Source organism: Piliocolobus tephrosceles, chromosome 6 (assembly GCF_002776525.5).
Source record: "Piliocolobus tephrosceles isolate RC106 chromosome 6, ASM277652v3, whole genome shotgun sequence".
Lineage (NCBI taxonomy): Eukaryota > Metazoa > Chordata > Mammalia > Primates > Cercopithecidae > Piliocolobus > Piliocolobus tephrosceles.
Window position 1 is genome coordinate 146,363,424 of NC_045439.1, and position 24,703 is coordinate 146,388,126.

The 24,703-nt window shown below is 46.4% G+C and overlaps 2 protein-coding genes across 2 annotated transcripts in view; one reads left to right on the plus strand and one right to left on the minus strand.

The window, feature by feature from the left end:
* The window catches only part of NDUFAF1 (NADH:ubiquinone oxidoreductase complex assembly factor 1), a 40,303-nt gene extending 24,391 nt beyond the window's left edge, over nucleotides 1-15,912 (minus strand). The window contains exons 1-2 of the mRNA XM_023198363.2: nucleotides 15,686-15,912; nucleotides 9,532-9,651 (exon numbers count right to left, since the gene is read on the minus strand). The gene's annotated coding sequence lies outside the window, so the exon portion shown is untranslated. The remainder of the gene's footprint in view (nucleotides 1-9,531; nucleotides 9,652-15,685) is intronic.
* A 62-nt stretch (nucleotides 15,913-15,974) lies between these two features.
* Nucleotides 15,975-24,703, plus strand: part of RTF1 (RTF1 homolog, Paf1/RNA polymerase II complex component) — a 236,534-nt gene continuing 227,805 nt past the window's right edge. Inside the window, exon 1 of the mRNA XM_031935823.1 lies at nucleotides 15,975-16,248. Within this exon, the coding sequence (XP_031791683.1) occupies nucleotides 16,030-16,248 (219 nt within the window). The 5' untranslated portion in view covers nucleotides 15,975-16,029. The remainder of the gene's footprint in view (nucleotides 16,249-24,703) is intronic.

A 24,703-nucleotide genomic window follows, 5' to 3' on the forward strand; every position in this document is an offset into this window, starting at 1 on the left:
AAAATCACCACCATCTTGTAAGACAGATGTTATTTCCCTCCTTTACCCCTGAAGGGAATGAAACTCAGAGAGATTAGGTGACCCAACCAAGTTCACAGAGATAAGCAAGTGGCCTCTGAATGCAGGTCTGGTAAGCTCTATGCACCAATTTGGATTGAAGGATGAGGTGAGAGCAGGAGAGAGAAGCAGGATAGCAGTTTCTCAACTATTTTTTGCTGTGACCCACAACAAGAAACATAATTTACTATGACCTAGTGTATACATACATACATATGTGGTGGCATTTTCTAGCACTCACCCACATCCACTTAGTCTGTACGTCTGGGCATATTGGAGGATAATACTTCTCTGCCTCTTTGCAATTAGGCAGTCATATGACTAGCTTCTGGCCAATAGATTATGAGCAGAAGTGACATTTATCATTCCTGGCCAAACCATTTCATTTCAGGTTCAAGAGCATCCAGTGAGGCCGGGCCCGGTGGCTCACACCTGCGATCCCAACACTTCGGGAGACCGAGGCAGGCGGATCATTTCAGGTCAGGAGTTCGAGACCAGCCTGGCCAACATGGGCAAAACCCCGTCACTACTAAAAATACAAAAATTAGCTGAGTGTGGTGGCAGGCGCTTGTAACCCCAGCTACTCGGGAGTCTGAAGCAGAAGAATCGCTTGAACTTGAAAGACAGAGGGTGCAATGTGCCAAGATCACACCACTGCATTCCAGCCTGGGCGACAGAATGAAATTGTCTCAAAAAAGAAAAAAAAAAAAAAAGATTATCCAGTGTTCTCTTCCCCTGTAGCAGTTATTGTGAAAGCATATATTGAGACTGATGTGCCACAAGACTGAAACACCCTGCATCAATAAAGCAACAAGAAGAGAACAGTTATATCTCTGAGATTTGCAGTAGACTTTGTATGAGTGAAAAATAAGTTTTGCTCTGTTACCCTACTGAGATTTCGGTACTGTTTGTTACTGTAGCAAAACTTAGCCTATCCTGATTTACACAATATACAAATGAAACAGACAGGCCAGGCATGGTGGAACACACCATGACTCATGCCTGTAATCCCAGTACTTTGGGATTTACACAATATACAAATCCCAGTACTTTGGGATTTACACAATATACAAATGAAACAGACAGGCCAGGCATGGTGGAACACACCTGACTCATGCCTGTAATCCCAGTACTTTGGGAGGCCAAGGCGAGTGGATCACCTGAGATCAGAAGTTTGAGACCAGCCTGACCAACACGGAGAAACCCCGTCCTTACTAAAAATACAAAATTAGCTGGGTGTGGTGGCACATGCCTGTAATCCCAGCTACTGGGGAGGCTGAGGCAGGAGAATAGCTTAACCTGGGAGGCAGAGGTTGCTGTGAGCCAAGATTGTGCCATTGCACTCCAGCCTGGGCAAGAAGAGCGAAACTCTGTCTCAAAAAAAAAGAAAAAGAAAAAGAAATGAAACATACAATACTTCCATTAATCTATGTAATATACTCCAATAGTTTCAATTATATTATATTACTCTTTTTTGTTTGTTTTTGAGACAGGGTCTCACTCTGTTGCCCAGGCCAAAGTGCAGTGGCTTGATCTCAGCTCACTGCAACCTCCACCTCCCAAGTTCAAGCAATTCTCCTGCCTCAGCTTCCCAAGTAGCTGGGATTACAGGCATGTGCCACCATGCCCAGCTAATTGTTGTATTGTTAGTAAATACGGGGTTTCACCATGTTGGTCAAACTTCTGACCTCAGGTGATGCACCCACCTTGGCCTCCCCACTTGCTAGGGTTACAGGCGTGAGCCACCACACCCAACCTATTATGTTACAACTTAATCATGGTTATTTGGCTGGGTGTGGTGGCTCACGCCTATAATCCTAGCACTTTGGGTCACTAAGGGAAGCAGATCACTTGAGCCCAGGAGTTCAAGACCAGCCTGGGCTACATAGCAAGACTCAGTCTCTACAATAAAGTAAAATAAAATTTGCCAGGCATGGTGGAACACACCTGTGGCTCCAGCTACTCGGGAGGCTAAGGAGGGAGGATCACTTGAGCCCAAGAGATCAAGGCTGCAGTGAGCCAAGAAACCAACGACTGAGACCCAGACCCAGACTCTGTCTCAAAAACAAACAAATAAACAAACAAAAAATATGGTTACCTGTGACCACGAAATTTATTTCATGACCTGCAAATAGGTCACCACTCACAGTTTGAAAATAACTATTATAGAGGTGGTCTGGGCCAGACCACAACACAAAGTATATTATACACCAAACCCAAGTTTTTATTTTATCCTGTAGACAAAGGGGTGCTCATGGAAAGGAGAAATACAAACCAGGTTATTTTTAAAATATTCTCTAAGAAGAAGTCACATGATGGCTTTAGGGGATGAAGATGGCATAGAAACTGGGAAGACAGTAAGGACAAAGTGCAGTGGCTCATGCCTGTAATCCAGCAGTTTGGGAGGCTGAGGCAGGAGGATCTTTGAGCCCAGGAGTTCAAGACCAGCCTGAAAAAAATATATATATATGTGTGTGTGTGTGTGTGTGTGTGTGTGTGTATCCAAGTGTGATGGAACATACCTATAGTTTTAGCTACTCCAGAAGCTTAAGACCGAAGGATCACTTGAATCCAGGAGGTCAAGGCTGCAGAGAGCTATGATCCTGTCACTGCACTCCAGTCTAGACAAAAGAGCAAGACACTGTCTCTAAAAAACAACAACAAAAAAAAAAAAAAAAGAAGAAGAAGAAAGAAAAAGGAAAAGAAAGAAAGAAAAATAAGGTAAGGAGACTAATATAATACTAATACTATAGATTAAAGTATTAAAGAGGCCGGGCGTGGTGGCTCATAACTGTAATCCCAGCACTTTGGGAGGCCAAGGTGGGTGGATCACTTGAGGTCAGGAGTTAGAGACCAGTCTGGCCAACATGATGAAACCCCTCTCTACTAAAAAATACAAAAATTAGCCGAGTATGGTACGGGCGCTTGTAATCCCAGTTACTCCAGAAGCTGAGGCATAAGAATCACTTGAACCCAAGAAGCGGAGGTTGCAGTGAGCCAGGATCGTACCACTGCACTCTACCCTGGGCGACAGAGAAAGACTCTATCTCAAAAAAGTAAAAAATAAAAATAAATAAATAAATAAAAATAAAGCATTAAAGAGGCAGCAGCAGTGGGGATAAATAAAGGGGATAGTGAGATGTATTAAGAAGACAGAATCATGGCCGGGCACAGTGGCTCATGCCTATAATCACAGCACTTTGGGAGGCCGAGGCCAGCAGATCACGAGGTCACAAGTTTGAGACCAGAGTGAGCAACATGGTGAAACCCCATCTCTACTTAAAAATACAAAAATTAGCCAGGCTTGGTGGCGTATACCTGTAATCCCAGCTACTCAGGAGGTTGAGGCCGTAGAATTGCTTGAACCTGGGAGGCAGAGGTTGCAGTGAGCCAAGATCATGCCACTGCACTCTAGCCTGGGCAACAGAGCGAGACTCCATCTCAAAAAAAAAAAAAGAAGATAGAATCATGAGGCTTAGGAAGCTTAGTAGGCTTAAGAAGGGGGGTTCTGAGGAAGGATAACGGAGGGAGGTTTAGATAACAAAATGGACAGTGATTGCATCAATTAACATAGGCCAGGTGGGGTGGCTCACACCTGTAATGCCAGCAATTTGGGAGGCTGAAGTGGGCGGATCACCTCAGGTCAGGAGTTCCAGACCAGCTTGCCCAACATGGTAAAAACCCATCTCTACTAAAAATACAAAAATTACCTGGGCATGGTGGTGTGCACCTGCAGTCCCAGCTACTTAGAAGGCTGAGGTGAGATAATCACTTAAACCAGGGAGGTGAAGGTTGTAGTGAGCTGAGATCATGCCATTGTACTCTAGCCTGGGTGACAGAGCAAGACTCCATCTCAAAAAAAAATAATAATAATATAGGGAGTAATAGAGGAAGAACAAGTTCAGTGATAAGGATGAGGAGGTTAGTTTATGTTTTTTTTTTTTTTTTTTTAATACCGAGTCTCACTCTGTCGCCCAGGCTGGAGTGCAGTGGCGCAATCTCGGCTTACTGCAAGCTCCGCCTCCCGGGTTCACACCATTCTCCGGCCTCAGCCTCCCAAGTAGCTGGGACTACAGGTGCATGCCACCACACCCAGCTAATTTTTCGTATTTTTAGTAGAGACGAGGTTTCACCATGTTGGGCAGGATGGTCTCGATCTCCTGACCTCATGATCTGCCCGCCTCAGCCTCTCAAAGTGCTGGGATCAGAGGCATGAGCAACAGCACCTGGCCTAGTTTATACACGTTAATCTGAGATACCTGTGGGATATCTGGGTAGGGATATGCAGTAGGTCTGTTGACATGTCTGGAGACCTGGGGAGCCAAATTGGCCGGTTGTATAGTCTTGGGGATTATATCCACAGAGTAGCTTTCAAGCCCTGAGTGAATATCTAGTCATTAAAATCACTCAGTAAATGTTTGAGTACAACTATGTGCCAGACATCATGCTAGGTAATGTTATAGAGTATGCAGACTAACAAGAGAAAAAGACCTAAGATAGAAAAGCAAAATTTTCCGGTTGCTGTATAGTAGCTCACACTTGAAACCCCAGCACTTTGCGAGGCTGAGGCGGGCGGATTGCTTGAGGCCAAGAGTTTGAGACCTGCCTGGGCAACATGGTATAACCCTATCTCTACTAAAAATACAAAAATCAGCCATATGTGTTGGCACACACCTGTAATCCCAGCTACGTGGAGGGCTGAGGTTGCAGTGAGCTGAGAGCACACATGGCACTCCAACCGCACTTCAGCCTAGGCGACAGAGACAGACCCTGACTCAAAAAAAAAAAAAAACCAAAGACAAAGAGGCCAGGCTGAGTGAATCATGCTTGTAATCCCAGCACTTTGGGAGGCTGAAGAGGGTGGATCACCTGAGGTCAGTAGGTCAAGACCAGTCTGGCCAACATAGTGAAGCCTCATCTCTACAAAAATACACAATTAGCGGGGTGTGGTGGCAGGCACCTGTAGTCCCAGCTACTTGGCAGGCTGAGGCAGGAGAATCGCTTGAACCTGGGAGGTGGAGGTTGCAGTGAGCCAAGATCACGCCATTGCACCCCAGCCTGGGTGACAAGAGCAAAACTCCGTTTAAAAAAAAAAAAAAGCAGGGCAGGGTGGCTCACACCTGTAATCCCAGTACTTTGGAAGGCTGAGGCAGGCGGATCATGAGGTCAGGAGATCAAGACCATCCTGCCTAACACGGTGAAACCCCGCCTCTACTAAAAATACAAAAAAAGAAAATTAGCCAGGCATAGTGGCGGGTGCCTGTAGTCCCAGCTACTCAGGAGGCTGAGGCGGGAGAATGGTGTGAACCTGGAAGGCGGAGCTTGTAGTGAGCCAAGATGGCGCCACTGCACTCCGGCCTGGGCCACCGAGCGAGACTCTGTCTCAAAAAAAAAAAAGAGTGGCCAGAGTGATAGAAGCAGAACCTAGAGAAAGTTACATCACAAGGCCAGATGTGGTGGCCCATGCCTATAATCCCAGCACTTTGTGAGACCAAGCCTGGTGGGTCTTCACTTGAGGTCAGGAGTTTGAGACCAGCTTGGTCAACATGGCAAAACTCTATCTCTACTAAAAATGCAAAAATTAGCCAGGTGTGGTGGCATATGCCTGTAATCCCAGCTACTCAGGAGGCTGAGACAGGAGAATTGCTTGAACCAGGGAGGCAGAGGTTGCAGTGAGCTGGGATTGCACCACTGCACTCCAGCCTGGGAGACAGAGAGACTCTGTCTCAAAAAAAAAAAAAGAAAAAAAAGAAAAAAGAAAGTTGCATCACCCAAAGCAAAGGAGTCAAGAAAGGGAAGTAAACAGGGCCAATGACACAGGGAAGTCAAATAAGGTAAGAACTGAGAAGAAACAATGGATATGGTAATAATTAGTGACCTTGGCATGGGAAACAATTCTTGTCCTGTCATCAAGGCTAAGGAATAAATGGAAGATGAAAGAGTACAACCAAGGGTGTGGCCTATACTTTCATAAGCATGGCTCTGACCAGGCACAGGGACTCACACCTGTAATCTCAACAATTTGGGAGGCCTAGGCAGGAGGATCACTTGAAGTGAGGAGTCCAAGGCCAGCCTGAGCAACATAAGGAGACTTCATCTCTACAAAAAAAAAAAACAAAAAAAAAAAAAGAAAGAAATACTTGGGTGTGGTGGCAGGCACCTATATTCCCAGCATTTTGGTTGCTAAGCCGCATTTCCTCTGTTTCTTTTTTTTTTTTTTTTTTTTTGAGACGGGGTCTTGCTCCGTCACCCAGGCTGGCATGAAACCTCTGCCTCCGGGGTTCAAGTGATTCTCCTGCCTGTGGGTGAGTTGGGACAACAAGGATTAAGGCAGAGCCAAGAACAGAAAGAAGCCAGACTTCTGACAGTATCTATGCTGCTGAATCAGGCATTCCCTGAGGCCAGACCTGCTTCTGGACTTTTCAGTCACATGAGTCAAGATTATTTAGTTTAAGCTAGCCTGTGTTGAGTTTTCTGTTACTTGTAGCCAAAAGCATCCTAACTGATACAGCTGTGGAGGAAGAAAACAGAACATGAAGTCAGCATGCAGGAGGCTTATTTTTTTTTTTTAATATATATTTTATTTTTCTTGAGATGGAGTCTCGCTGTCACACAGGCTGGAGTGCAGTGGTGTGATCTCAGCTCACTGCAATCTCCACCTCCCAGGTTCAAGCGATTCTCCTACCTCAGCCTCTTGAGCAGCTGGGATTACAGACATAGAAGGAGCTTTGGCCGGGCGCGGTGGCTCAAGCCTGTAATCCCAGCACTTTGGGAGGCCGAGACGGGCGGATCACGAGGTCAGGAGATCGAGACCATCCTGGCTAACACGGTGAAACCCCGTCTCTACTAATAAAATACAAAAAACTAGCCGGGCAAGGTGGCTGGCGCCTGTAGTCCCAGCTACTTGGGAGGCTGAGGCAGGAGAATGGCGGGAACCTGGGAGGCGGAGCTTGCAGTGAGCTGAGATCTGGCCACTGCACTCCAGTCTGGGCAACAAAGCGAGACTCCGTCTCAAAAAAAAAAAAAAAAGAAGAAGAAGAAGGAGCTTTAGACAGAAGAAAATGCTCATCTGTGCCTGGGACAACATAGGCACTTAATAAATATTAGTAAATTGAGTAGATCAATGATTTAGGACCTTCTGAAAACTCCTCTGTATTGATGGAGAAATTTATAACTGATTTATAGAAGGCTACATTCTTCTTCATTTTGCATCTTGCCAAGTTGTTCTCTGAGGTCACCCTAGCTTTAGCTTTTGAAATACTTGTTATCATGTGCATGCGCTGACTTTTTCAGGAGATGTAGGGACAGAAAAGAATCTCTGGCCGGGCGCGGTGGCTCAAGCCTGTAATCCCAGCACTTTGGGAGGCCGAGACGGGCGGATCACAAGGTCAGGAGATCGAGACCATCCTGGCTAACACGGTGAAACCCCATCTCTACTAAAAAAAGTACAAAAAACTAGCTGGGTGAGGTGGCGGGCGCCTGTAGTCCCAGCTACTTCGGGAGGCTGAGGCAGGAGAATGGCGTGAACCCGGGAGGCGGAGCTTGCAGTGGGCTGAGATCCGGCCACTGCACTCCGGCCCGGGCAACAGAGCGAGACTCCGTCTCAGAAAAAAAAAAAAAAAAAAATCTCTGATCCTGAACTCTTCACACGATTTTTTAGGCTTCTCTCTGTGTGTTCAGTGTTTTTCAAAATGAGTCCCTCTCATAACTTACAAGGAAATCACTCTAGGCATCTGTTAAAAATGCAAATTTTGGCCGAGCTTGGTGGCTCACCTCTGTAATCCCAGCACTTTGGGAGACAGAGGCAGGTGGTTCACAAGATTAAGTGATTGAGACCATCCTGGCCAACACAGTGAAACCCCATCTCTACTAAAAATATGCAAATTAGCTGGGTGTGGTGGCATGCACCTGTAGTCCCAGCTACTCAGGAGGCTGAGGCAGAAGAATTGCTTGAACCTGGGAGGCGGAGGTTGCAGTGAGCCGAGATCACGCTACTGCACTCCAGTCTAGGGGACACAGAAAGACTCCGTCTCAAAAAAAAAAAAAAGCAAATTTTGCACTTTGGGAAGCTGAGGCAGGTGGATCACGAGGTCAGGAGTTCAAGACCAGCCTGGGCAAGATGATGAAGCCCCGCCTCTACTAAAAATACAAACATTAGCTGGATGTGGTGGCGGGCACCTGTAATCCCAGCAACTCAGGAGGCTGAGGCAGAGAACTGCTTGAACCCAGGAGGCAGAGGTTGCAGTGAGCCAAGATGGTGCCACTGCACTACAGCCTGGGCTACAGAGTGAGACTCCATTAAAAAGAAAAAAAAAAGCAAATTTCTTGACTTCACCTACTAAATCAGACTTTGCATTTTACCAAACTCCCAGGTAATTCTCACTAAAGTTGGAGAACTACTGTATCAGTTTGCAAACAGGGATGGTGTCTTGTCCATCTTTGTTTCCTCAGTACCTGGTTCAATGCCTAACACAGAGCAGGTTTCTTAGTTGAATGACACATAAATGTGCAAACCATGGAATCCTGTGTTGATAAGCTCACAAGTTTGGCTTTGATAAAGCAAGAATTTAAATTGCAGGGTTTACTTGTATTCGTGGTTCCAAGCGTGTTACAGTTAGCTGTGATATACATCTCAGGTAATGAGTGATTAATCATACTCAAGAATCAAAGTTGGCAAATAACTAACTTATAAAAATAATTTCAGCGAGGTAGAGGATAGCTTGAGCCCGGGTGTTCAAATCTAGCCTGGGCGACAGAGCAGAACCTCGTTTCTCATAAAATAATGATAATACAAATTAATTAACACAAAAATACAAATAACTTTGAAGATATAAGATTGTCCCTATGGTACCATCCCTTTCACCCCTTGGCATTCTGATATGCTTTTCTGAGAGCTATTTTTGAGTACACTGGACACTTCAGGATATGTGTATATCCAATAAAAGACAGCCTCTGTTATGTGTGCTGAGGTAGGAACAAAAGGTTATGAACTACAGAGTTATCCTGAGAGAGGCCAGAGAGAAGGTTGACCTTACAGCATCTTAAAATTAGTTCCCAGCTCAGCACAGTGGCTCATGCCTGCCCAACACTTTGGGAGGCCAAGGTGGGAGGATCACTTAAGCTTGGGAGTTTGAGATCAGCCTGGGCAACATACGGAGACCTCATCGCTACCAAAAAAAAAAAAAAAAAAAGTCAGGTGTGGTGGTGCATTTCTCTGGTCCCTGCTACTTGGGAGGCTGAGTTGGGAGATTGCTGGAGCCTGGGAGGTTGAGGTTGCAGTGAGCTGTGAATGTGCCACTGCACTGCAGCCTGGGTGACAGAGTGAGACTCAGTCTCAAAACAAAACAAAGTAAAACAAAACAAAACTTTGAGATGATGGACACTTGCATAGCAAAAAAAAAATTAGTTCCCACTTACCAGGAGAAAGCAATTAAATACAAAGAAGGCAAGGATTCTCATTTAATATATACTTACCATGTGCATTTTAGTCATGGAACTCAGGCCTCTGGTGGTAGACATTACCTCATGGTTATACAAAGCATTTCCTCACACTCCCTGGTGTCACTTTGGCATGGCACTCAAACCAGTCTAATGCTGCAGGGAGAAACCACGTTATAGGATAACACCTGTTGCATGATCCTGTTTTGGGGTGTGTTTACATGTATTCCCTAAGAGGTCTGGAACAATATGCACTAAACTAGTCATAGGAGTTTTTCCTAGAGAATGAGACTGGGAGAGAAGAGGGATGAGGGTGAGGACCTCCTTTTCACTTTATATACTTCTGGATTTGGGCTTCTTATTTACAGTGGACATGTATTAATTTTGAACTTTAAAAAATAAATTTGACTGGGCATGTTGGCTCATGTCTTTAATCCTAGCACTTTGGGAGTCCAAGGCAAGAGGATCACTGGAGCCCAGGAGCTCAAGACCAATGTGGGCACCATGGTGAGACCTTGTCTCTACAAAAATATTTAAAAATTAGCTGGGCATGGTGGAGCGCCTGTTGTCCCAGCTACTCTGTGAACCATGATCCTGTCACTGTATTCCACCCTGGGCAATGGAACAAGACTCTGTTTCAAAAACAAACAAAACAAAACAAAACACAAAACAAAACAAAAACCATAATAGTACTTTTTTTTTTTTAATGTACATTATTTAAATCCAGGCACAGTGGCTCATGTCTGTAATCCAAACACTTTGGGATGCTGAGGTGGGAGGACTACTTGAGCCCACGAGTTCGAGACCAGCCTGGGCAACGCAGGGAGACCCTGTCTCTGCAAAAACATACAAAAAGTAGCCGAGTGTGGTGGCACACTGTAGTATCAGCTACTCGGGAAGCTGAGATGGGAGGACTGTTTGAGCCTAGAAGGTTGAGGCTGCAGTGAGCCATGACGGTGCCATTGTATTCCAGTTGGGGGCACAGAGCAAGACCCTGTCTTTAAAAAATAAAAATAAATACAATTGGCCAGGCGTGGTGGCTCATGCCTGTAATCCCAGCACTTTGGGAGGCCGAGACGGGTGGATCATCTGAGGTCGGGAGCTCTCAACTAGCCTGACCAACATGGAGAAACCCCGTGTCTACTAAAAATACAAAATTAGCCAGGCATGGTGGTGCATACCTGTAATCCCAGCTACTCGGGAGACTGAGGCAGGAGAATCGCTTGAACCTGGGAGGCAGAGGTTGCGGTGAGCCGAGATCGTGCCATTGCACTCCAGCCTCGGCAACAAGAGCAAAATTCCGCCTCAAAAAATAAATAAATAAATAAATAAAAATAAATACAATAAATAAATAGACTTTCAATACCTGCAGCAAGAGGTCAAGGAAATCTGAGCCTGAGGATAATCACCGGAGTAGCCAGCGCTCCAGTAAGGTTAAACTCCCAAGCAAGGCAGTGTGCCTAAGCTAAAGGCCCTAGTTGAGAAATAATAGGACCGTGAGAAATGAAATGAGGATATCTGGTTAATGCCTCTGAAGAATTTGAAATCTCAGCTACTCCCGAACCTTCTGAACCTGCAGAAATGATCTTCCATCCAGCACTCCTTTTCTCCTTTTAGACACTGCAGAGGCTTGTCCCTGGCAGGACTGCAGGATTTCTCCTTCCCCTCAGAATCTGCTCTTACCCCTCTCCCGGTCACTAGACTTATATAGGGTTAAGTCACCACATAACCCAGTGGGGGACTTATTGGGCCTAGCAGAGGAGGCAAAGGACTATACGCCAAAAGAGCTGCAAGAACCAGCCAAGCAGGTAGTGGCAGGAGCTGGGAGAGTAGCAAAGGACTGGATTCTGAGGGTGCCTGATCAAGAGGACCAAATTGTAAGACTGGGCCAGATATGGTGGCTCATGCTGTAATCCCAACACTTTTGTTTTTTGTTTTTTGTTTTTTTGAGACGGAGTCTCTCTCTGTTGCCCAGGCTGGAGTGCAGTGGTGTAATCTCAGCTCACTGCACGCTCCACCTCCTGGGTTCACGGCATTCTCCTGCCTCAGCCTCTTGAGTAGCTGGGACTACAGGCACCCGCCACCACGCCCGGCTAATTTTTGTATTTTTAGTAGAGACGGGGTTTCACCGTGCTCTCGATCTCCTGACCTCGTGATCTGACCATCTCAGCCTCCCAAAGTGCTTGGATTATAGGTGTGAGCCACCGCGCCCGGCCAATCCCAACACTTTTAAGAGACTGAGGCAGAAGGATCACTTGAGGATAGGAATTTGAGACCAGCTTGGGCAACATAGTGAGATCTTGTCTCTACAAAAAATAAAAATAAAAAAATTAGCAGAGTGTGTTGGCACACACCTGTAGTCCCAGCTACTTGGTAGGCTGAGGTGGGAGGATTGCTTGAGCCCAGGAGTCTAAGGCTAAATGATGAGCCATGATCATACCACTGCATTCCAGCCTGGGTGACAGTGCAAGACCCTGTCTCAAAAAAAAAAAAAAAAAAAAAATTATAAGATTAGATAAGGAAGAGTACTGTTTTTTTGTTTTGTTTTGTTTTGTTTTGTTTTGAAATGAGGTCTCGTTCTGTTGCCCAGGTTGGAGTGCAGTGATGCGATCTCGGCTCTCTGCAACCTCTGCCTTCCAGGTTCAAGCAATGCTCCTACCTCAGCCTACTGAGTAGCTGGGACTACAGGTGCATGCCACCATACCCGTCTAATTTTGTATTTTTAGTAGAGACAGGGTTTCACCATGTTGGCCAGACTGGTCTTGAACTCCTGACCTCAAGTGATTCACCCTCCTTGGTCTCCCAAAGTGCTAGGATTACAGGCATGAGCCACCACGCCTTGCCTAACTTACTTTTATTATTATTTTTTAAATTTTGAGATGGAGTTTCACTCTTGTTGTCCAGGCTAGAGTGCAATGGTGCGATCTCAGCTCACTACAACCTCCGCCTCCTGGGTTCATGTGATTCTCCTGCCTCAGCCTCCTGAGTAGCTGGGATTACACGCACCTGCCACAACGCACAGCTAATTTTTTTTTTTATTATTATACTTTAAGTTCTAGGGTACATGTGCATAACGTGCAGGTTTGTTACATATGTATACTTGTGCCATGTTGGTGTGCTGCACCCATCAACTCGTCAGCACCCATCAATTCATCATTTATATCAGGTATAACTCCCAATGCAATCCCTCCCTTTTTTTTTTTTTTTGTATTTTTAGTAGAGATGGGGTTTCACCATGTCGGCCAGGCTGGTCTCGAACTCCTGACCTCAGGTAATCCGCCCACCTTGACCTCCCAAAGTGTTGGGATTACAGGTGTGAGCCACCACACTCGGCTTGGCCTAACTTACTATTTTTTTTTTGAGACATGGTTTCCCTATGTTGCCAAGGATGGACTTGGCCTCCTGAACTCAACTGCTCCTCCTACCTTAGCCTCCCAAGTAACTGGGACCATAGACCCGGGCCTCCAGGCCTGCTTTGTAACTTACACGTTATAAGAACCCAAGGAGACAGACACTATTATTATCCTCATTTTACTAATTGGAAACTTTCACTGGTTGGGTTCTCTGGGAAGCTGACTCAAGAGGGAGTTTAAAGTGATGTTTATTCACTAAATTTAGACATTGTATGGACTAACTTCAGTACGTGAATCATTAGAAGACCTTTTGCAGAAAGATCACAATCTAGATTTCACTCAAATAACATACTTTTATTAATTCCAGTCAAGGGCCACTGACCATGTTATGGCTTTCTTTTTAGCAATACTGTGTATTAACACATTTAAAGAGGGTCCTCCAGAAGGGTACCATAGGCTTCAGGGTGGCTAGACATAGGGAAGCTGGGCTGGTGATTCGGGGTCATCTTGGCCATGGGCTGGGTTCCAAGGATATGCTGGGGGAGAAAAGTCTATGGGCTTTATCTTAGGAAAATTCTTCTAGGGTAAAGAGGTAGTTGGACTTTATTTAGGTCATTTTATTTATTGTTTTGAGACAGGGTCTCACTCTGTCACCCAGGCTGAAGTGCAGTAGTGCGATTGTTTTCTTTTTTCCTTTTTTTTTTTTTGAGACGGAGTCTCACTATTGTTGCCCAGGCTGGAGTGCAGTGGCGCGATCTTGGCTCAGTGCAACCTCTACCTCCCAGGTTCAAGCAATTCTCTGCCTCAGCCTCCCAAGTAGCCGGGATTACATGCGCCTGCCACCACGTCTGGCTAATTTTTGTATTTTTAGTAGAAACGGAGTTTCACCATCTTGGCCAAGTTGGTCTTGAACTCCTGACCTTGTGATCCACCTGCCTCGGCCTCCCAAAGCGCTGGGGTTACAGGCAAGAGCCACCGTGTCTGGTCCACGTTATTACTATTATTATTATTATGTTTTTGAGACAGTCACGTCTGTTGCCAGGCTGGAGTGCAGTGGTACGATTTCATCTCACTGCAGCCTCCACCTTTGGGTTCAAGTGATTCTACTGCCTCAGCCTCCCAAGTAGCTGGGGTTACAGGAATGGGCCACTATGCCCAGCTAATTTTTGTATTTTTAGTAGAGATGGGGTTTGACCATGTTGGTCAGGCTGGTCTTGATCTCCTGACCTCATTGTCCACCTGCCTCTGCCTCCCAAAGTGCTGGAATTACAGGCATGAGCCACTGTGCCCGGCCTAATTTTTGTATTTTTAGTATAGATGGGGTTTCACCACGTTGGTCAGACTGGTCTCAAACTCCTGACCTCAGGTGATCCACCCTCTTTGGCTTCCCAAAGTGCTGGGATTACAAGTGCAAGCCACTACACCCGGCCCCTACCCTATATTCCTAATCACTAAAGGAAATAACTTCTGGAGATGACGTTTTTATCAGCTGACCTCAAACTCAGGTATAAAAGTGAACTTATTTCCTACACACACCAGTTCCCCAAACCTTCTTCTCTCCTCTTGTATTTCATTTTTTTGATGAACAGCCCACCTGCCACTAGCTTCCTAAGCTAGCATCTGAACATCAATAGGTAACTGGGAGCACTCCTTCCCTTACCCCTATCCCAAATCCTGGGGATTCTACCTTCCAAATTATCCAGAATCCATTCACTTGTTTCCATTCCCACAGCTTCGTCCTTAGTTCATCTCTTGCCAAGAAGACAACAATCCAAGGGATCTCCCTGCTCTTAGTCCATTCGCCATACTGCCGTCAGAGTAATCTTTGAAAAACACAAATCAGGCCAGGCGCAGTGGCTCACGCCTATAATCCCAGCACTTTGGGAGGCCGAGGCGGGTGAATCACCAGAGGTCAGCAGTTTGAGACCAGCCTGGCCAACATGGTGAAACCCCGTCTCTACTCAAAATACAAAAATTAGTGGGGCGTGGTGGAGGGCGCCTGTAATCCCATCTATTCCGAAGACCGAGGCTGGAGAATCGCTTGAACCCGGGCGGCAGAGGTTGCAGTGAGCCAAGATCGCACCACTGCACTACAGCCTGGGCGACGAGAGCGAAACTCCGTCTCAAAACAAAAACAAAAACAAATTAGCCAGGCGTGGTGGCAGGAGCCTGTAATCCCAGCTACTCAGGAGGCTGACGCAGGAGAATCGCTTGAACCTGGGAGGCGGAGGTTGCACTGAGCCGAGACCGCGCCATTACACTCCAGGCTGGGCAACAAGAGCGAAACTCCGTCTCCAAACAAACAAACAACAACAAAAAAAAACCCACCACCACCAATCAGGCAGGGCACGGTAGCTCACGCCTGTAATCCCAGCACTTTGGGAGGCCAAGGCGGGAGGATCCCTTGGGCCCAGGAGTTCGAGACCAGCCTGGGCAATATAGGGAGACCCCGTCTCTACTAAAACACAAAACCACACACAAATCAAATCATGTGGTTCTTCAGTTTAAAATCTTTCAATACTCAAGTTCAAACTCCCTAATTCAGCTTACTTATTAGGTTCTGAGTGATGCAGTCGCCCTGTCCTTCTGCAGCCTCGTCTCTCGCCTATACCCACCCACAATCTCTGCTTCGGCCATAACTAACTTCAGTTCTCCGAACCCAACTTTATTATCGCTGAGCCATTTTGCCTACGCTGTTCTCTGCGTGCAACACTCTACTCTCCTTTTGGGTAATTCAGATGCATTCTCCAGGTCCCAGCTCAGCTGTCACTCCCACAGCCCCGGTCCGCAGGCTCCAGCCCCCAACCGGTGTCCATCGCGTGGTCCAGGCGACTTACGTCTTCCAGGCCGTCTGCCCCTTAAGTCGACCCCTACACTCTATCAGTGTCGGACAGCTGAAAGGCGGTAGACACGTGAGCCCCCTCAGAGAGAACCTGGATCCCTGCGGCTCCAGCCCCCGATAGGGAGAGAGCCGACCAAACTTCGGCTTAGTAGCGGCGACACAGCCAAGGACTCCCGGACAGTCGCTGGGAAAGCCACCACCATTCCCTGCCGGGAAACAGGGAGGGGGAAGGCCCCGCCTCTCACGCTGCGTCGGGGGCGGGGCAGGGCGGGGCACCAGGCGCCCTGCGAACGGCGTGCGGCGAGCAGGGGGCGGGGCCAGGGGCGGAGCGGAGCGCGCATGCGCGGTCGCCTTTGTGTGGGTCGAGCGGCGGCGGCGGCGGCGGCGGCGGCGGCGGCGGCGGCGGCAGTGGCGGTCCCACTGGCAGGCGGGCAAGAGGGGAGTCCGGGCGGCGGCCGGCGTGGGAGCCGGGGGACCACCATGGTAAAGAAGCGGAAAGGCCGCGTCGTGATCGACTCGGACACGGAGGACAGCGGCAGCGACGAGAACCTGGATCAGGTGAGGGCAGGCCGCGGAGGCGCGGGCCGGCGGAGCCAGAGGGCTGTCCGGGCGGCGGGAGCCGGGAGCCAGCCGGGCCTGGAGCCTTCCTACCAGAGAGCCCAGCTCGCCCCGTGCCCTGAGAACCACTGCAGCCCCTTTTCTGTCTTCCCGGAGTGTGCGGGGCCTTGGAGACCGGCCCGGGCCTGGAGACGGAGCCCCGAGGACTTGGCGCCTTGGGCGGGGAGGCGGGGCAGGGACCGGGCTGATGGGCCTCGGGCTCTGGGGTAGCGAAAGGGGCCGCGATCTTCCGGGGCCAGATCGGGGCGGCGGGCTGTATAGTCCAGGAGATCCAGGCTGGGCGAGATAGGAAGTATTGCCCGCCAACCTGGGAGGCTGGGAGGTTTTGGAGGAGGTGCAAGGGTGCGCGTCGGGCAGTGGGGGGCGAGGGCCGAGAAGATCCGGACTCTGGAAGATGGAAGTTTTTCGGACAAGGGTTGTGGACAGAGAGGAAGGACACTCGTAAATGTTCCTAGGAGCCTCTGCCGTGCTTGCCAAGGATGACTTAGCTGTGGGCACGAGTTTATTTGGCTACTAGGGTTGTTTGTGTTTGAGAAGGGCCCCTGTTGGGGTGTCAGACCCAAAAAAACACTCTTCGGTGGAGGAAAGAGGGCAGATACTGGAAGTAATAGAGAACTATGTAGGGCGACATGGAGGGACTGTGCACAGCCCAGGCCCCCTCTTGGCCCTTTCATGCAGCATCTCAGAATTCTTTCTTACTTGAAGACTGTGCAGAAAGCACTGAAAGTAACCTTTGGCTTCAGTGTCTTGGGGTTGAACTGTTTATATACTGTAGAAAACATTACTCTTTGTAGCAGTGCTCTAGTGATAGCAGGCGATACAAAGATGGTCTCCCTTATGTTTAATGAGCAAATGATGTGAAGAAAGAATATGCAAGAGATAGTAGCTTTTGAGTAGAAAGACTACTGAACTTGGTTCTGAAAATTTGAATTCTAGGCTGGGCTTATGCTCTTTTCTAACTTTGTATCTTTGGTCTTAAATGTTAAATGAAGATGTAACATAAGCCTTGTGTATCTAATTGGTTTATTGTAAAGATCAAGTGTTTGTAAAAATTGATGACAGTGCAAGCATTTGCTAATTGTAAAGTTTCTCTATAAATGGCTTCTTGGGGGTCTTTTGTCTGAAGCCAGAGGTCTCAGTTTGAAAGTATTAGGGACTGGGCGCGGTGGCTCACGCCTGTAGTCCTAGCACTTTGGGAGGCCAAGGTGGGCGGATCATCTGAGGTCGGGAGTTCGAGACCAGCCTGACCAACGTGGAGAAACCCCGTCTCTACTAAAAATACAAAACTGGCGGGGCGTGGTGGCGCATGCCTGTAATCCCAGCTACTCGGGAGGCTGAGGCAGGAGAATTCTTGAACCTGGGAGGCAGAGGTTGCGGTGAGCCGAGATCGCGCCATTACACTCCAGCCTGGGCAACAAGAGTGAAACTCTATCACAAAAAAAAAAAAAAAAGAAAAAAGAAAGAAAGAAAAAAGAATGCATTACGGCATAAAAGGGGAGAACTTTTTTTGGGGGGGTGGGGAATGGAGTCTTGCACTGTCGCCCAGGCTGGAGTACAGTAGTGCGATCTTGGCTTCACTGCAAGCTCCGCCAAGGGAAGGACTTTTAAGAAGAAAAGGACTGGGGAGGTGCTGTAGAAAGAGGACTGCTTTGAAAATGGTGGTAGGGGGGTGGAGAAGTAATGGGGCCTGTGTAGGACTATCTAAGGAATAGAAACTGTTTTGGGGCAGCAATTGAAAATGTTCTCATTGAAAGGCTCCTGAAGTTTACAAAAATATCCAAAGTGTAATTTTGACTGTAAAAGTTTGATTGGTAGATAATTTTAGACTGGCAATTGGAGTAGAATGTATTGTTTTTCTATCTTCTCATCTACAAATGTGAATGTTTCAGATAATAACAACATTGGCTACCATTTATATAGTGCCTAGGGTAGGCACTTTAATTGTTTTATTTATATTGTCAAGTTTTCACATTATGGTAAATTTGGAATTATTTCCCCTACTTTACATAAAGAAAATGGAGGTTGAAAAAGTTAAATAATTCACACAGCTAGTGAGTAGTAACATTGGGATTTGAACTCAGATCTGCATGAGTACAAAGCCTGTACTGTTTCCACTATACCAACTTAATCTGTTAATTTTAAATTTTTTTCATACTGCAAGATGATAATGTTTCACAGTCATTTTTCATGGTGCTAGAATTGGTGTTTATAAAGTACACTGAATAGAGGAAATTGGTACATACATTAAAAGGATTATTTGGGGGGATTTCTTGGTAAAGCACTCTCAAGACATCTGTTCAAATGATGAATGAACTGAACTGCAAATTATTGTCCTTAGTAGTTTCCCACAGAATTCTGATAAATAAAATAAGTTGAGTGCTTCCTTTCGTGGTAGAGATGGTTTACCTGATCCACAGAAAGCTTTTTCAAAGTGGAAACTGGAGGGAATTGCCACTTTATTTATTTCTTGATTTTTGAGATGGAGTCTTGTTCTATTGCCCAGAATGGAGTTCAGTAGCATAATTTCAGCTCACTGCAATCTCCGCCTCCTGGGTTCAAGCAGTTCTCCTGCTTCAGCCTCCTTGTAGCTGGGACTACAGGTGCCTGCCACCATTCCTGGCTAATTTTTGTATTTTTAGTAGAGACAGGGTTTTATCATGTTGACCAGTCTGGTCTCGAACTCCTGACCTCAAGTGGTCTGCCCACCTCGACCTCCCAAAGTGCTGGGATTACAGGCAGGAACCACCATGCTTGGCCGGAATTGCAACTTTAAATGCAATTCTAAATATCTATTTGTAAAAGGAAATTAACGTAAAATGTGTAAGTAATACCTAATACATTTTAACAGCAATTTCAACTTCCTCTCCTTCAGCTTCTCATTTGGATTCTTGTTATCAGATGGGAACTAGATAAAAATTCCCTTTCCCTGCGCATCCTAACAGGGGTACTGATGCCTTCTCTTTGTCTGTTCAGCACTATGCCAGACTCAGAAGAATCAAAGAGGAAGATCTCTGCCCTCTAGACATTTTCACAAAAGACCTTTAGCACAAGTCCTGCTTGGGGGTCTTTAGGAATCCTAATGCATTCTGGATCTTTCCTGCCCCACATACCTTGTGCTGCTCCATCTGGTTCTGAGTCTTCACTGGGGGTATAACATTAGACTTACTGTCTAGTGTATGGTACTTATGGAAGGAACAAACCATGACAGATCACTGAGTATCTAGTGTTGAATGGAATGCAGTTAGTAAAGAGGCCTTTTGGCCGGGCGCGGTGGCTCAAGCCTATAATCCCAGCACTTTGGGAGGCCGAGACGGGCGGATCATGAGGTCAGGAGATCGAGACCATCCTGGCTAACACGGTGAAACCCCGTCTCTACTAAAAATACAAAAAACTAGCCGGGCGAGGTGGCGGGCGCCTGTAGTCCCAGCAACTCCGGAGGCTGAGGCAGGAGAATGGCGTAAAACCCGGGAGGTGGAGCTTGCAGTGAGCTGAGATCCGGCCACTGCACTCCAGCCCAGGAGACACAGCAAGACTCCGTCTCAAAAAAAAAAAAAAAAAAAAAAAGAGGCCTTTTGTCCCTGGGTTTTCCGATGGGAATCTGAGCCATTATGCCAAAAATTTTACCTCCAGTTTATTCCTTACTGAAGGTGAGATAGGTGGGCCTTCTAGGCTGGTTTTTCCAGGTGGTAGGGGCAGACCTGTGTGTGAGAAGCCACCTGGATTGCTTATTTAAAATGTAGGTTGGGACTTAGAGGGTGCAGCAGTTCCCATCCCAGACCTACTGAATCAGACTCTCAGGGGATAGAGCTCTGTACTCGGCATTTGTAACAGGTATGGCTCAAGTAATTATGATTTATGTTAGTGATTAAGATCACTGCCTATATGCAATCTAATCTTTTTAGTAACACACTATAAGTATTTGGAAGATAAATAGCTTCCTGTCTCTGCCATAGTACTTCCAAGTTAAGTGTACGTGTGTAGTTTGGGCATGGTGGCTCATGTCCTGTAATCTCAGCACTTTGGGAGGCCAAGGTGGGAGGATCACTTGAGCCCAGGTGTTTGAGATCAGCGTAGGCAACAAAGTGAGACCTCATCTGTACAAAGAATTTAAAAATTGGCCAGGTGCAGTGGCTCACATCTGTAATCCCAGCACTTTGGGAGGCCAAGGCAGGCAGATCACCTGAGGTGGGGAGTTTGAGACCAGCCTGACCAACATAAAGAAACCCAGGCTCTACTAAAAATACAAAATTAGCCAGGCATGGTGGTACTTGCCTGTAATCCCAGTTACTCAGGAGGCTGAGGCAGGAGAATCACTTGAACCCAGGAGGTGGAGGCTGTGGTGAGCCGAGATCATGCCACTCTTGTTGCTCCAGCCTGGGTAACAAAAGTGAAACTCTGTCTCAAAAAAAAAAAAAAAACAAGAAAAGGCACTTGTATAATTAAAAGAACCTGACAGGGAAATTTTAAGACGGCAAAACTACTGGTTCTTTTTTTTTTTTTTTAAGACAGGGTTTCACTCCTGTTGCCCAAGCTGGAGTGCGGTGGCACAATTACAGCTCACTGCTGTAGGGTTGACCTCCCTAGCTCAGCCGTCCTTCCACCTCAGCCTCTCAAGTAGCTGAGACTACAGGTGTGCACCACCACACCCAACTAATTTTTAAAATCATTTGTAGAGATGGTCCCACTACATTCCCTAGGCTGGTCTCGAACTCCTTGGCTCAGATGATTCTCAAGCTTTAGCTTTCCAAAGTGCTGGGATTACAGGTGTGAGCCGCCATACCAGGCCTTATTTATTCGTTTGTTTGGTTGTTTTTGAGATGGAGTCTCACTCTGTCACCCAGGCTGGAGTGCAATAGCACGATCTCAACCCACTGCAGCTTCCACCTCCCGGGTTCAAGCAGTTCTCCTGCCTCAGCCTCCTGAATAGCTGAGATTACAGGCGCCCACCACCACACCTGGCTAATTTTTTGTGTTTTTAGTAGAGATGGGGTTTCACTATGTTGGCCACGCTGGTCTCTAACTCCTGGTCTCAGGTGATCCGGCACCTGACCTTATTTGAACCTTTGAAAGTTTTTAAAACTAAGACCTCGTTTGAAAGTTTGAAAGCTTTTCTTTTAGCATTTGACCTGATAGTGACCTTGTCCTTATTTTGACCACACCCTTTCTTCAACATTTTTAAATTTCGAGATACTTGCTGTTGGTGCCTATTGGGAAATAATAATTTGAGGCAAATCTCTGGGCTCTACATCATCTCTTTTTATGGAATAATATTTTTGCAGTAAGTCCTATAAAATGAAAAGCATTCAAGATAATAAAGGAACCAGAGTTCTCAATTCAAATCAGTACAACTCAGTATTTATAAAAATTTTACTCTGCCTTTCTAAAAAAATAAAAATTGAGCTCTGTGCACACTGGGATGCTTTATTTTATAGTTTTCTTATTTAAAATGGAGATTATATTGTCATGTCCTGTATTTCTCTTTATCTAACTTGAAGTAGCAATACTTAAATTTGTCTTTGACAGAATAGGCCCCCTAAGTATTTTCTTTTTTCTTTTTTGAGACAGAGTCTCGCTCTGTCACCCAGGCTGGAGTGCAGTGGCTTGATCTTGGCTCCTGCAGCCTCGGCCTCCCAGGTTCAAGCAATTCTCTGCCTCAGTCTCCCGAGTAGCTTGGATTACAGGCACCTGCCACCACATCCAGCTAATTTTTGTATTTTTAGTAGAGACAGGGTTTCACCATCTTTGCCAGGCTGGTCTTGAACTCATGACCTCGTGATCCACCCACCTCGGCCTCCCAAAGTGTTGGAATTATAGGTGTGAATCACCACGCCTGGCCAGCCCCGTAAGTATTTTCTAGGAACTGTTTTCAGATGCTACATGTAAAGAATATTATTATTATAAAGTATACTTCTACGAACCTTCTCTATAAATCTTGAGAAATTTAAAGTTGTGCTTCTTGTTAATGTAGTGTTTTCCGCATTAATCAGGCAAAGTTTGAAGTGAAGGATGAGTTTATGAGAAGTGTCAGTGTTAATTCGTGAAAACTTTAATTTGTGTCATGTTGCATCTAACTTGATGTAATTTGCTTGTTAATTTCACTCTTTTCAAAGAGTGAGTCCCATTGGAGCTCCCCCCACCCCACCCCCGCCCAAGATGGAGTCTTGCTGTGTCACCCAGGCTGGAGAGCAATGGAGCGCTGTCGGCTTACTGCAACCTCCCCCTCTAGGTTCAAGCGATTCTCCTGCCTCAGGCTCCCAAGTAGTTGGGATTACAGGCACGCGCTATCACACCCGGATAATTTTGCATTTTTATTAGAGATGGGGTTTCTCCATGTTGGTCAGGCTGGTCTCGAACTCCGGACCTCAGGTGATCCGCCTGCCTCGGCCTCCCAAAGTGCTGGGATTACAGGCATGAGCCAATCGCCCAGCCCTGGGAGCTTTAACAGTGAGGCTGTTAGGAAAAATACAAAACCAATCTTCAGACACAGGTCATATTGGTGTATTTATTTATTTTTATTTATTTTTTTTGAGACAGAGTCTCGCTCTGTTTCCCGGCTAGAGTGCAGTGGGACGATCTCAGCTCACTGCCACCTCCGCCTCCCGGGTTCAAGTGATTCTCCTGCCTCAGCCTCTCAAGTAGCTGGGATTACAGGCGCCCACGCCTGGCTAATTTTTTGTGTTTTTAGTAGAGACGGGATTTCACCGTGTTAGCCAAGATGATCTTGATCTCCTGACCTCATGATCCACCCACCTCGGCCTCCTGAAGTGCTGGGATTACAGGTGTGAGCCATCACGCCCAACCCTATTTATTGCTTTCTTTCTAGACTGTAAGTTTCCTCAAAATTAGAGATTGTTCATCTTTCTTTTTTTTTTTTTTTTTGAGACAGAATCTCACTCTGTCACCCAGGCTACAGTGCAGTGGTGCGATCTCAGCTCACTACAACCTCTGCCTTCTGGGTTCAAGCGATTCTCATGCTTCAGCCTCCCAAGTAGCTGGGACTACAGGCGCATGCCACCATGTCTAGCTAATTTTTCGTATTTTTAGTAGAAACAGGGTTTTGCCACATTGGCCAGGCTGGTCTGAAACTCCTGACCTCAAGTGATCCGCCCCCCTTGGCCTCCCAAGAGTGCTGGGATTTCAGGCATGAGCCACCGCATCCAGCCTGATTGTTCATCATTCAACAGATGTATTAGACAGTGTTAGACACTAGAGCTATTGGGTGAACAAAATGGAAGCAGTTTCCACCTTCAAGGAGTGTAAAGTGGAATGAGAGAGAGATGAGGTGGGGGGATTGCTCAGAGAGAGTAATTTCCTTACAGTTGCGCTACAGGCCATGAAGCAAGGACAAGAATACTGTGGAAATACTACCAGGGACCCTATTCTAGCCTGATGAGAGTGACATTGAAACTGAGACCTGGAATATGTGTTAAGGAAAAGATTAGAAGACTGAAGAGTAAAGGGAAGGGTGTTGAATGTTCATGGTTGAGGCACCAGCATATATAAAAGAAATGAGGCAGAAAGGACCTAGAACCCTTATGAAACTGAAAGAAGCACAGGGTGAGTGTGGTAGATTCTGTTTTGACCCTTTGAGGATGGAGAAGTCAGTTTAGCGGACTACACTCAGCAGTAAAAATAAAATTGAATTGATAGAAAACAAAGTGTGTCATACATAGTAAAGATAAGTAATGAAATTTGTATATCTCATATGTACATGTAGATGTATACTGGGTTATGAGGTATAATTTATCTTACTGTGGGCTGGATTAAAAAGAAAAAAGTTGTTGTTTTTTGTTTTTTTGAAACAGAGTCTCACTCTGTCGCCCAGGCTGGAGTGCGGTGGTGCGATCTTGGCTCACTGCAAGCTTTGCCTCCCAGGTTCAGGCCATTCTCCTGCCTCAGCCTCCCGAGTAGCTGGGACTACAGGCGCCTGCAACCACGCCCGGCAAATATTTTTGTATTTTTAGTAGAGACAGGGTTTCACCATGTTCGCCAGGATGGTCTCGATCTCCTGACCTCGTGATCCGCCCGCCTCGGCCTCCCAAAGTGCTGGGATTACAGGCATGAGCCACCGCGCCCAGAAACTTCTACCACTTTATAACAATGACTCATTTATTCAAAGATATTTCAGTCCTTAAGTATTTTCAATATAGTCTTTATTACTTTACCAGTGGACCAAAGTGGTTAAATCTGAACATTTTTAAATTCCCACAAGCATAAATGAAACATAAAAGCCTCCCCCAAAGATAAATACCTGCTTTGGTTTTGTTGGGGTCTTTAAATCTATAGAGGAAAAAGTGAAAAAAAGAACTATAAGAAGCATAATGATTCATATTCACTTTGGGTGGGGGGATACACACACATACACCATATACAATATTTTTTAACACTCCATTTT